At 50.9% G+C, this 13,736-nt stretch overlaps 2 protein-coding genes across 15 annotated transcripts in view; one reads left to right on the top strand and one right to left on the bottom strand.

Annotated features, from left to right (window-relative positions):
- Positions 1-8,578, bottom strand: part of CRAMP1 (cramped chromatin regulator homolog 1) — a 59,271-nt gene extending 50,693 nt beyond the window's left edge. For 4 of the 5 annotated variants that reach the window (XM_082362892.1, XM_082362890.1, XM_082362893.1 and 1 more), the window contains exons 1-2: positions 6,612-6,701; positions 5,906-6,252 (exon numbers count right to left, since the gene is read on the bottom strand). In XM_082362892.1, coding sequence (XP_082219018.1) covers positions 5,906-6,252; positions 6,612-6,631 — 367 coding nt within the window. In that variant the 5' untranslated portion in view covers positions 6,632-6,701. Of the gene's footprint in view, positions 1-5,905; positions 6,253-6,611; positions 6,702-8,313 lie in introns of those variants that run through there. The other variant, XM_082362891.1, reaches the window with a different exon arrangement.
- Positions 8,579-8,714: 136 nt separating this feature from the next.
- Positions 8,715-13,736, top strand: part of IFT140 (intraflagellar transport 140) — a 71,674-nt gene continuing 66,652 nt past the window's right edge. For 3 of the 10 annotated variants that reach the window (XM_082362874.1, XM_082362873.1, XM_082362878.1), the window contains exons 1-2: positions 8,715-10,323; positions 11,080-11,138. The gene's annotated coding sequence lies outside the window, so the exon portion shown is untranslated. Of the gene's footprint in view, positions 10,324-10,363; positions 10,741-11,079; positions 11,139-13,217; positions 13,253-13,736 lie in introns of those variants that run through there. The other 7 variants (XM_082362875.1, XM_082362882.1, XM_082362876.1 and 4 more) reach the window with 5 other exon arrangements.

Genomic DNA, 13,736 nt, shown 5'->3' with positions numbered 1-13,736 from the left:
TCAACGTCCCCCTCAGTCTATGACAGATGAGGAAACAGGTTCAATGACTGCCTGGTGCCAACAGCCAGGGAGTGGCAGGGCTCAAGACTCCGGAGGATGCTGTGACTTAACTAGGGGAGACACAGAGGATGTCGTCACAGTCCATCACAGCACACAATCCCGTCCTGAGCCTTCCTCTGGAGCTTGCTGAACTTCTTTCCAAGCGATACATCAAAATCCCAGAGGGACGGAAGACCCGCCGAACTCAAAGGCGTCAGAAATGTCCATCCCAGCAGGGGACACACGGGCCTCCCTGACTGGCTCCACCCGCTCTGGACTAGAAGGGCATTCCTGGTGTCTTCGAGCCCACCCGCCCCTGCCCCCGCCCCAGCTCGGGGCACCTCCTGGCGCAGCAGAGAGCACAGCCTGGGAGGGGCGGCACACACCATGCGGTCCCAACACGGCCCCCTCAGGTCGCGGTCGGTCCAGATGGGAGGTGCGATGCCAAGGCTCCCAGAGGTGCTTCCGTGCCTCTCATAACACACACATCCGTGTCACATGCTGAACAGCCAGACGTGGCTCAGGGGACACCCTCCCTACCAGGGCCACGCAGAGGGGAAGACATCAAGCAAGCCAATTCCCAGTCAGAGTGTCACCCAACAGACAAATCCAAATGCCTCCCCTGGGCCCGCCACTGCCCCGAGAGCTGCAGGCCTCCCACCAGGATCCCTCCTGGGCATTCGTCGCTCCATCTGTCTCTAGGGTCCCTGTCCCGGGTCCCCCTCAGTGCCCTCCACATGCAGACCAGGGCCGGCCACCCTCCAAGACTTCCCGCTCCTCCCGCAAACATCTGAGAAAAACACAACTACAATCCCTGTGTTCCTACTAAAACGTATGCCCTCCTCATCGAATACTGTGACGGTTTCCTAATGGTTTCTGTAAGTAATTCTTGATCTCCCACCCAAACCACAGACCCCGGGAACGTCTTCTTCTCCCAGCATTTCACACGTGGTTCTTCAGTGGTAAGAACACCGCCGTTACTTGATGTGATAAACTGCACACCACCCTCCAGGACAAAGCTGGTTTTCACATTTGTGACTCTACTACCTGAAATCACCCCTCTGCTATCCTAGTATCTTTGTATCACCAAAACAAGACACAACATACTACATGAAATGAAAATCCTGAAGTATGTATGGTTGGCAGGCACAAGACAATTCCAGACACTCACGAGACACCATGGAAACAACACTACTGTTGACATCAAAAGTCAAGGAAGTATTTGAAAATTAGCTCAGCCTTCAAACCAAAACGCAACTGTTACCTTATCTACTTGTCCATACTATCTATTCATATCTTTGACATGAAGCAAATGCCATCTGTATAACTCTGAACTGAATCATTCACCCAGAACCTCTGGTTTACGGGTATTTTCCTCTCTGTCCTGCACGGCTACATCATGGTCTCTGAAGTGGCCTGGGCCACAGGTCTCCTGACCTACTGTGCCCGGGGAGTGGGGGGGCTGTGTCACACAACAAGACCACGAGTCATGGTTGTCATGTCTTCCCCATACGTAGCATCACACAAGGAATGAGGTGTGTACTGGACAGAGGTGGGAGAATGTCCTGCCTTCCCTCCTCTTCTCCCAACAAGGTCTGAGGGCTTTCACAGAGCTTGACGTCCCCGCCCAGGTGGAACACTGGGATGACAGTTGTCATGTACTGGATCAGACCGGGCACAAGAACCACAGAGCTCCAGCCTTGGTGGTTTCGAGAGGGTCGGATGTGTCCCCCTGCCCTCGGAGTGTACAGGAAGCAGGGACTTCTCCACCCAGCTGCCCAGGCCTGGCCCAAGTGCCTGGTGAGGGAGGACAAGAGTGACCGCAGTGCAGACGGTAGGTGAAGCTACACCAAGCCTGGGGCCTCCGAGAAGCAAGGGCTAAGCAGAGCCCGCCAGGGAGACAATTGCCCTGACTTCGGGCACTGTACCCCAGGACCCCAGTCATCCTGCACAGCAGACTCCTTCGCCCCTGAGTTAAGGGAAGTGCAGCTTCAGCCACTGTCGCACCCGGCCCACTCTGAAAGTAAGGAACCTGAAGTTCAGGCAGGTCGAGCACCTCTCCTCTGCCCCCAGCTGAACCGGCCACAGGGGCTCTGGGTGGGGAAACCGGGTCTCCTGACTGCTGGCTCACCCTTCTTCCCTAAAGGACACCCTTCTCCCAAAGGTCGACCGCCTCAGGGTGAGGTACCTCATAAGATGTCTTTTAAAAACATCTAGAAGCTACAGGCAGGCCCCAGATTATGAAAAATATACTTTCTGTACACTGATTCACTGATTCTTAAGCACAAGCACAGTAAAGCCAGGTGACGCCACCCGACTGTGGAGACGGTGCATCTTAGGACTGGCTCCCCCAACTCTGTGGAACAAAGTTCCTGGGTGGGGGAGGGAAAGGGACAGCAATGGAAACAGAGGGTCTGACTCTGCCTCCACCTCAGGCATCCCCTCAGCCCAACTGTCCTGCCAGGGCAGCAGCTTGGGGGCATTCCTGGGACCTCTACCCCCTACCTCCCGACAGGTGACCTCCTCCCACCCTGTCCACCTGTTCAGACTCAGCCTGCAGCTCCCCTGACCTCGCAGCCAGGCACATTTTCCCTAAGAGAAGCCTGTTAACCAGCCACGCAGAGCTTCACAGCATTATTTATTGCGGTGAGGCAGGCACTAGCATTATCTCCATTTATAGACCAAGAAATTGAGATGCACTAGTTCGCCCAGAATCACCCAGATTGTGAACTGACGAAACGGGGAAGGGCATGAGGGCTCTGTTTCCTGGCCCATGTTTCCAAAGACTGTGAATCCAGTCTCAAGTGTGTCCTCAGGCCACTCTGGGCACATGGTAGGGCCAGAGGAGCATTTATTTTGGCATCAAGCAGATCCACTGGTTTCTGATCTGCAGCTTACCTTCTGTCTAGTTGAGCACGCTGTTTGAACAACAAACCTCAGTGTCTGCACACATTTAAAAGCTAAGCAACAGAGATGCAAGATGCTTGGTGCACTGGCGCTAAACCATTGCTACCTTCCCTTTACCAACTCAAAAAGAATTTAATTCAGACATGTACTACAAAAAAATTTATTTTTTACTGAAGTTGGCAAGAACCTATTCTTAATAAAAAAGAAAAAACATATTTGTGTGGAGAGAAGCCAAATGAGAACTTCCTTTCCTCCACAAGCCTTTTCCTCCCAAACCCACAGCAAAGTTCTCCATCCATTAAAATTGAAACTGGAAAGCGGTAAGTAATCAACCAAAGGAACCTCCCACAGTTGGGCCGTGATTATTTCTCAAATATAATGGAAATTTTATTTTTCTGAAGTGAAAAAACTGAAAAATGCCAGTACTGTTCACGCCCTTACTGGTCCATGCTCATCACTCCAGGTGTGGAGATTTCCAGGGTCTGTAAGACAAATAGCTCCTCCAAGAATCCTTTTCAAAGGTTATGGGCATGCTGTCACAACTGACCTTCTTTCTGCCTGTTAAGGGGGCCGTGAGGGAAGCAGAGGTTGCCCTGAGGCAGGAGGGGGGATGTCCTGGGCGTGGTGAGTGCATCCAAAGGAAGCTCAGGGCACATCCCAGAGGAGGCCTCACCAGAAAGTTCAAGGCCAGAAGCAGGCCAAGAAGTTCTGTGAAGCAGAAGAAACATGCTTTCTACTCCTCTCCTAAACGCCACCATTACAGTTTAGCTTTATTATTCACTTAAACAAACATCTGCTTGCTAAAATAGAAAAATGCGTAAGTCACAAGAAGCACAAATTCTAACAACTCTCCATTTTACTAGTGGAAAGTGGATTGCTGCTCCAAGCCACACCTTGGGCAAGAACCAAGAAGAGATCTGACACAAGGCTAATCCAGGAAACCTTCTCCATCCGAGCCACACTCAAGTATGCAAACGAAAGCAAACTTCTCCTCACCTGACTGCCAAAATTCTAACTAAAGTTTCAGCATCACTTCACCTCACATACAGGTAGCCATTTACAGGGGACAGAGCACTTTCACGCCAGCGCCTCATTTCATTTTAGCAGCCACACGTGGAGAGAGTGGAGCAGTCAGTCCCTGCTGTTCCTCCTTTCACAGGTGAGGATGCCTCTCCAAAGGAAAAGCAGGCTTGAGGTCAAGCAAGCAGACCAAGGTCAGAGGGCCAGAGGAACGAGGCCAAGAACTCTGATTGGACACCAGAGCCAGGGCTTCTGAAGCCACAAACAAACCCTCGAAGGAACCACAGCAGCTCACACATGATAACTTACACATATCTGTAACTGGGAACGAAAACCTGTTTTTTACAAAACAAAGCCAATAAAACAAATTAACATTTTCCTAATTGATCAGCAACTTTCACACCAAAATGTTTCTATGAGGCAAGTTTTGACTTCTGAAACATACAGAATTACCTTATACGTACATCTTCAAGTAAGTATACTTACATCAAAAATCTTTACCAAAAAACCAAGTAAGGCCATGATTTCACAGGCCAGTCCTCCTCAGCTGAGAAAGAGGCAGAAGCAGCAAGCTTAACTGCACACATTTGGCCCAGATCTCCAAAATGTGTCCTCCATTAGCACCTGAGGTATTTCCTTCTTAAAATTATCAGGACCACGTAATAAATTTAAATTGCCATTTCCAAAGGAACTAAGTGACAGTTTTTTTCACGCAAAACTCACTAGAAAATGGTGTTACATTTGCTACCTATAAAAATGCTGCAAACGTGGCCTGAAACAAAAGAGATGTTAAGAACAATTCACTTGGACTTCCCTGGTGGCGCCGCGGTTAAGAATCCGCCTGCCAATGCAGGGGACACGGGTTCGATCCCTGGTCCAGGAAGATACCACGTGCCGCAGAGCAACTAAGCCCATGCACCACAACTACTGAGCCTGCGCTCTAGAGTCCGCGGGCCACAACTACTGAGCCTGCGTGCCACAACTACTGAAGCCCGCGCACCTAGAGCCTGTGCTCCGCAACAAGAGAAGCCACCGCAATAAGCCCGCACACCGCAACGAAAAGTAGCCCCTGCTCGCCGCAACTAGAGAAAGCCCGTGCGCAGCAAGGAAGACCTAACACAGCCAAAAATAAATAAACAAATTTATAAAAAAAAAAAAAAAAAGAACAATTCACTTGTACAATTAACAAAAAGCAGAGTGCTAAAATATAAATAGACACAAGCAGAAAACAATGGGGAACAGGCAGATTGGGAACAAAAAAGCCGTAATATTCTCAACAACCTGAGAATACCATGACAAATACTGTAGACTGTTACTCATTTACATCAGGCCACAGATGTTTTCACCACTTACTACACCAGGGGAGATGTTTTCATGGCACCCAAGGAAACCTTAGTTGAAACTCAAGGGCCACATCTTGATGCCCTTAAAATTTTCAAGCCTCGCATACTTGAAGTGGAGGGTGATGAGCCCAAGTCAGACCCTTTGGATCACTCATTTTCGGCTTATCAATCTTTCCCCAAATGAGTTTCAAAAGCCCATTTCTTTGTTGTATTTCCACACATCTGAGTCTGGGGAAGAGATACAGCACGTATTTTCTCAATCCATTTCTAAACTATTGTCTGCTGTTTAAAATAACCTACCATATAAATCATCAAGGAGCCTTTGGGGGGGAAAAAAACAACCTTCAGAAATCTATTGTGTTTGCCCAAAGAAGGAATACTTACTGCCTCTTAACATAGTTTAAATACAGAAAGAAACAGTCTCTTTGGAGGAGAAAAGGGTCATGTCCCCCTGCAAAGTGCCACCCAAAGTGTGGGTGCTGGACAAATGTGGGAGCAGGAGCTGGGTGGAGGCAGGGAGGCGGGGAGGGAAGGGTCCCTTCTCCACCCCCGGGGAGTGCAGGGCACACCCTGCAAGGGGCTGGGGTTCCCCGTACCTTTTCCGCGGGGCCCTGAGCTGCCCGCGCTGCTGCTCCCCCCGGCGCAGGACGAGTCCTTCCTGAGCCTCTTGCTCTGCGGCCTCACGCTGGACCTGAGGAAGTGGTGCTGGTCCTGGGGGCAGGCGGGCGGCGGGGACGGGGCCTGCGGGCCGCCCGAGGGGGCCTGGGGGCCGTCGCCGCCGTCCCGGGGGGTCTTGCCGTCCCTCTTTGTGCCACCGTTCTCCTCGGCCGCGTCCCCACCGCCGGGCCCCTCTCCTTCCAGCGAGTCCTCATCGGCCGACCTCTTGCCCAGCCTCTTGAGCCCTTCCTCCCCGCCGCCGCCGTCTCCCAACTTCACTGTCATCCTGGCCGGGGAGGGGAAGAGGGGACCCCGGTGAGGCGCGCGGCCCGCAGCCTGCGAGAAGTTTAGCCGCACCGATCCCCTCTCAACATGGCCGCCGTTGTTTGTTCCAGATCCCCTCCCGCGGCCCGCCCGCCCCAGCCCGGCCAGCCGGGCCTGAGCCGCCGCCCGCCCGACCCCGGCCCGGACCCCCGCGCGCCCGCCCGCCCGACGTCCAGGAAACGGCGGCCGGCGGCGAGGAGGCGGCGGGGCGGCAGCTGGGCGGCCGCACCCGGACGGCCCTGCCCGTGCGGCGCCCCGGCCCGGGGTCGGGAAGGGGGCATGTGGCCCGGGCCGGGGTCCCGGGGTCCCGGAGCCACCTACCCAGCGGGCCCACGGCTCATGGCCTGCGCGCCGGGCAGCCCGCGCGCCGGCCTCGCTCCCAGCGCTGCCTGGGCCGGCCTGGCCTCCGCGCCCGCGTCCCCCGACCCCACCCCTCCCCGCCCCCCAAAACGCGCAGGACTCCGGGCCCGCGCACCTGCCCCGCAAGCCTGCCCCCAAAGTTAGCCCCGGAGCGGGGTCGAGGGACCCGGATCGACCCCGGCAGGGGAGAGGCGCGGGCTCGCCTGCGTGCACAGGGAACTCCATGGTGGCCCGCGCCTGCCGGTCCGCCTGCTTATTTTAAAACAGACATAAAGAATAATAAGCTCGGGGTTTCTGGGAATCTTGCTTCGGAGGGTGGGATATGTGTGCTGCTGCGGGGATTTACTAAGTGAAAATGCTTTTGCAACAAAGGAGCCTGTTGCATGGAACAGGATGGAGCCACCTATGAAAGTGACAGCACAGTTATGTCCAGGTAAGAATGGATAGAAGAGAATTGTGTTAAAACTCTCGGTAACCATGAATAAAAATCTCGCATTAACTTTGTTACCCTCTGTTGTGAGCAATGTCAACAACAAAATGTGACAACTCTAAAATGTGGACCAAAAAGCAGATCCACTCAGTGTATGCAAAGAGAATCAGACACTATCAACATTGTAAACCCAGAAATAGTAATGTGTACATACGATGCAGCAAGAAAGATCAACAGGTGTTGATACTATGCCCAAACTCTGTTTGACATGCTCAACACGACTGCTGAGAATGGGAACATTTTCATTTTAAAGGAAAATGAGAGCAAGACATCAAGGCCAACAATGAAATACATTAACAGGAGTAAGGACCTTTCACAGAAAGATTTGGAAATGATTAAAATCATAACAATACCTGCTGCTGCTCTTAAGTATTATGCCTCAAAACTATCTGTTACAGCATTCATCTGTTGAAATTGATGTCATAAATCACCTGAATTCATACCAGTTTAAAAAAAAAAACCTGCCAAAGAATAGAACTATACAAGACAGATACTACCCAAACTTAAAGGACTTCATTGCACAGGACATCTCACTATTCACTTATCCCATCCATTTCTACTTAAGAAACCTGAAAATATCCTAAAGGGCCTTCCTCTGGGTTATAATGTGGAAAACCCTATTCCCAGGGACCTATCATCCCAAAGCTACCCACATAACCCAGGACCCGGGCAAAGGTTACATCAGCTACAACAGAATAAACTTGCCCGTTCGCCAGGTTGAATATTGGAAGACACTAAACTGAATACAAAAGAACGTTGCTTTTCAGAATTAAAAGGATATTAACACATTTCAGAGTTTTCCCTGAAGGGAAAAGGAAAACATGGAGATGGAATCCTTTTACCGAATACCTCCAACCCTACTTCCTGACCGTACACACAGGTGGGATCACCTCAAACCCAATCCCGGCTGGACACCATTAGCCACATTCCGTGAAAGGAAAAGCAAAACCTTCCCTCTCCGGCGGATTTCTGGCTGCACACAAAGAGCGCTGTCAACGCAACACTTCTGAGTCCGAGCTCCCGCTAGCCGCCCCGACAAAGCACCGCGTACGTAACCACCGCCGCCAGGGCTTAGGCCACTTCTCCCTCAGCCCCGCTCCGGCTGGGAGCCGGGCCTCGCCGTGACAGCCGGTTGGGGCGGCCCACCGCACCCGAGCCGCAGCCTCCCGTCACCTTTTTCATCAAAGCCTCGCAGCAGCCTGGATTCCCGGGCCCCCCGGGGTCCTGTCGGGCAGCCCCGGCCCGCAAGCGCCAGTTGCTGAGAGGCCGCAACGCCGGTGTGGTCCTCCCGCCTTGGAAGCAGTCGCCGAGCGGTCCTCGCCCCGGCACGTCCCCTCCGCTGCCGGCGTGCGGCTGACGGGGCTGCGGGCGCCGGTGCTGCGGCCGCTCAGCCTCACAGAGGCCCAGCCCGCGGCGCACAGGAGCAGTTCCGGCTACGGCGGCCGGCGAAGTCCGCGGGACCGACGCGAGGGGCGGGGCCGGGGTGGCGGGAGCGCGGGGCGGGGCGGGGCGACGCGCGCGGGACCGAGCACGCCGAGGTTTCCAGCGGGCGCGCCCCCTCAGGGGCGCTCCCATTGGTCGGCGGCGGGAGCGCGCGCTTGCACGCACGGACGCTGGGCGGGGTCGGAGGGCGGGCCCGCAAAGCGGGTAATGTTGTGACGCCAGTCTCGCGGCAGTGCGGACTGGTACGTCTCTCCGGATTGGTGAATCGACAGCCAATAGAGTGAGAGCCTAGGCTGTGATTGGCCCGGGCCGTGTTGACGGATGCGTGAGAAGAAAACGCCGCCTGAGCTCAGAGTCTTGAATCCGGCGCGAACCGGGTTTTTAACTAAAAAGTGTAAAAGTGTAACTGAGGCAGATAAACACACCCTTTATTGGCTTGAATGCATGCTTTTAAAGTTCCTTAGCGTTGCGGCTGGTGCTGGGCACTTAGGTTGTTTTTCTTCGTTTAAGGAGAAAAAGGAGTGTTTTAAATTCTAGTGTTCATGGCCCCTGATAAGAGCGATGGTGTTTAAGGGTACAAACTTGTAAGGAGTAGTATCTAATGCACGGTATAATGGATACAGACAATAATATTGTACTATATGTAATGTGATAAGTATCTCTACATGCTACTCATATAATATACAAATGTATCAAAGCAACGTTCTGTATACCTTAAACTTACGCAATGTTAAATGTCAAATTTATTCAATAAAATTCTAGTGTTTATGAAAATGGGGGTTTTTTAAATAGAATTTTCCTTGTATGTGTGTGATCCAGCGCCTAGCTCCTCCGATTAGGTAGTACCTACATTTTCCTATTATTTTTTTATTTGTTTAACAGTGTGGACCTTTTTGCTTCTTTTTGCTATAGTAAGTTTTTTAAATAAATGACATTACTTTTTTTTTTTCCAAAATTAGTTTAACCCACCAGACCGTTATAGGCCAGGGCAGCACGTTGCTAATGCCTTAGGGAATGCAGTCCGCCGCGAGGGTTAGAAACCAGGTTAGTTTCTAACCGGATGAACTCGTATCGTTGGCTACTATTTTCTCTCCAATGGCGTCCATAAGGCCCCCAAAGCACTGAGCGCATGTCATAAGTTAACAGCTTCAAGGAACCATATTGAATCAACTGGCTTTACTCATAAATTCTTTTGAACGACACCCTCCTCGAGACAAAAAAGACAAAGCAGAGTCTAGCAAACCTTTTAGGGTCCAAAAGACCCAGCAATAAGATTAACCAGAGAAGAAAGAATCTTAAAGATGGCGTTCCGTTTCTTTCCCAGTCTCTCTGCTGCCTTCCTCCACCTGACTGACCTACGCGGTTGGAAACGTAACTACAGGTGCGGGTCCCTAGCCGGCCGTGTATTCCTATCATATCTAGAAGAATTTATCAGCTTCCCTTCTCTGCGCGGAAAGGCATATCCTGGCCTCTTGGCCCCCCTCTACGAGCTAGCGTTTTTAAGTCTAGATAGCGGCCGCGAAGTGGGTAAATTGCCCTGCAGCACCGCGGAGCTCGTCACCCGCTGGAAGAATCCTGCCCTCGGCTCCGCACGAACATTCCCGATCGTCTTCGGCTCTTTCCGGCCTCTCGTGGAGCTTCGGGCGGCCTCGGCGTCCTCTAGCTCAGCTTCGGCTGTATCCGCCTTGGGCTCGCAGCCGTTGTCCCGGCAACGCGCGGCGGCGCTGCGGCCCAGCCAAGGTGAGTGCGGTCCCCGGCCCCGGGCCCAGGAGCAGAGGATCTGGGGGCCAGGAGCCGGGAAGGAGGGCGACGACGAGGCGGGGCCGGGGAGGGGCTCGGGAGGCCGGGGCGGCTCGCGGTGTCGGGCGGTTCCGGGGGCCTGGAGCCTGGGGCCGGGAGGAGGGCAACGCCGAAGTGCGCGGGACCCCCTTCGCGCGCCCTCCCGGATTATTTTCGTCCAGAGATCCTGCTTGGGCCGAGCGCCCGAGCTTGTGGCTGGTCAGGCTGAGGCTTGGGGGTGCGGGGCGGGCGTCCGAACGGTCAGCGCGAGACAAGGACCACCTCCGGCGCAGACAGGTCTGACTGAGGGCCGCGTGGCTGTGCGAGGCCCGGAGGAGCTGACCCGGTGGCGAGGAGGCGGCTCCGGAGGCGCTCGCGGTAACACTGGGCCTGGGAGGGAATCAGAAAACCACCTTTTCTGCGCTGTCAGTCCTGCGGCCAGGGGAACCGCACGCATGGTCCAAACCAGAGATGGCGTTCCTTCTTGTCCATGGGATGCAGCTATGACCCTGCACTGCCAAGGCCCCGGGGGCTGTGGTGGGGGCGGTGGTGAGGCTTTTCGGGGTGGCCCCTAGTGCCCACACCTCTCCACTCTGCCGCCATTGCCTCTAAGTCCTCTGGTTCCCTCCCGCAGCATCTCCAAGCAGTAATGCAACTGAAGTGATCCTTAGTACCACGAGCCGCTCAATTGAAAGACCTTAACATTTTCTTTCCCAGAAGGTGGTTTAACGGAGGCGTAAAAACCTTGCACCGCTGGAGGTGAGAGGATCAAATCGGTGAGAACAAATGGAATTTTTTTCTTTTCCCCAAAATTTATATATTGCCAAATCGCCTTATGTTCTAGAGACCCTGAGTTTGTTTTAAGGAACAAAACAAACTTGTGTTTCTGAACTGATGCCATTAATAGATGCCATTAGGTCACTATTTTATTGTTAGTCATCTCTTCTCATTATGTTTTTTTTTTTTAATTAATTTATTTGGTTGTGCCGGGTCTTAATTGTGGCAAGCGGGCTCCTTAGTTGTGGCATGCAGACTCTTAGTTGTGGCATGCATGTGGGACCTAGTTCCCCGACCAGGGATTGAACTCGGGCCCCCTGCATTGGGAGTGCAGAGTGTTAACCAATGCACCACCAGGAAGTCCCCCTCCTTATGTTTACATTGGTAACTTCTTTTGTAATTATGCAGGTAATATTTATTCATTGTAGAAAAATGTTAAAACACAGGTGAAAGGAATGATGAGCAATCACATATACACTGTAAAAAAATAGACTCATTCACCCTGGACTTCACCCACCCTGGATTTAACCCCCTTTTTACAACTGTTCCAGGGCTGGGGATGCTCCGATGGCCCCTCACCCTGTGGGGCAGATAATCTGGTAGGGAGTGGAGGATGGTCAGTCAAACACACATTTACAGTAAACTCTGAATGCAGCAGTGGAGAAATGCAGGGTTCTATGAGGACTCTGGGCAGAAGCACTGGACAACCTAGAAATCAAGTCCAAGAGCTCAATGGTGGAAAAGAGGCTTCTTGAGTACCCAAAGCAGGGGTGTCGGGGAGAGAGCTTCTGGGAAAGCCCCAGGCAGGAAGAAAGTAATTTAAAGATCTTTCAGCATACTTGCTTTTTACAAAGTTATGTTTGAAATAAAAGATAGAGGAAATCAGGTTTAACTTTTTCAAGTGCTGTTATAATTCTTTCTCTATCATTACAACAAAATTAATATGTTACTCATTTTTCCAAGGCATATTTTCAGAAAGTAAACTTTTTAAACATGAATAAGAATTTCCCATAGCCCAGAATTTAGACCCTTGATTGGATGCAACACATTAAAACTCACTTTAAAAGGTTTCCTTGCTGCATTAAACTGCCCAGTTTTTAACCTGGTGTGTCTCGTTGTCAGTGGCTCTGTGTGAACATTTGCATGAAGTCTTTACTCAAGGAAGCCAGAGCCCTGACCAGTGTGCATGCCCCTAAGTGATGTGTGCAGGACCCAGATCCTGCCCTCTCCCCTGACTCCAGCCCCACATCCCCCTGCTCCTCTGGCCAGTGTCCAGCTGCTCCACTAGGAGTGCTGAATGGGTTGCTCTTCAGCTTGTGGTGGGTATATATCAGGGTATATATTCGTAAGAGAAAGATAAACATTTGAAATGTGACTGTTCATTTCTACCCACCTGCCTTCTAGCTTCTGGAAGAACAGGGTTTCCCTCTTTAGACCCAATCTGAGCCTTCATGGCTTCCTCTGATACAACTATTGTATTGCTAAAAGCAAATGGCATAGTCCATTCCCTACTCTAATGATAGAATTTTGCAGGTGCTGGATAACTTTTTTGCACAATTTTTTTGTTGTGGTTAAATATACATAATATAAGATTTACTATTTTAACCGTTTGTAAGTGTACAGTTCAGCAGCGGCATTAAGTACATTCACGTTGTTGTGCAGTCATCACCACCATCCATCTCCAGAATTTTTTTCATCTTCCCAAACTGAAACCTTGTATACAATAAACTCTAATACCCCATCCCTGCCTGCAGCAGGCCCTGTCAACTACCAACCTACTTTCTGTCTCTATGAATTTGATGACTCTAAGTACATTATATAAGTGAATCATACAGTATTTGTTCTTTTGTGTCTGGCTTATTTCACTTCTTCTAGGTTCATCTATGTTGTAACATGTGTCAGAATTTCATTCCATTTTAAGGCTGAATAATACTCCATTGTATGAATATACCACATTTTGTTTATTCATTCATTTGTCGATAGACATTTGGGTTGTGTCCACCTTTTTACTATGAATAACACTGCTATGAATATTGTGTTCAAATATCTGTTCAGATCCCTGCTTTCAATTCTTTTAGGTATATATCCAGAACTGGAATTGCTGAATTATATGGTAATTCTATGTTTGATATTTAGAGACCCACCATACTGTTTTCTACAGCATCTGTACCATTTTACACTCCTACCAAAAGTGCACAAAGGTTCCAATTGCTCCACATCCTCACCAAAACTTTTTACTTTCTGTTTTTCTGATAATAGCCATCCTAATGGGGATGAAGTTGAATAATTTTAAATGATAGCAAACCAACTCACAAATAGGCTTTTCTCTGCTAGTTAGCTTCCCCAAACTGACTGTAGGATGTGAAAAAGTGTGCAGTAGTCAGACTGTCATTCCATTCACCTTCCTACCCTTCCCACAAAGGGACAATATGCACATCTTTTCCAGGAAAGAAAGAAAGATGTTTAGTTCATGTAACTGATGAAGTTCATCTTCTCCCCAGTTGCTCTGGCTTTGCTTCTTTGACTCCCTAGCAAATGAATCCTTTTGCTCCTGACACCTCAGAGGAAGGCAGGGACAGCCTTGGTTTTCTATCAGA

The sequence above is a fragment of the Balaenoptera borealis genome, assembly GCF_965194805.1.
Source record: "Balaenoptera borealis genome assembly, chromosome: 16".
Classification (NCBI taxonomy): domain Eukaryota; kingdom Metazoa; phylum Chordata; class Mammalia; order Artiodactyla; family Balaenopteridae; genus Balaenoptera; species Balaenoptera borealis.
This window is presented reverse-complemented; position numbering and strand designations above follow the sequence as displayed.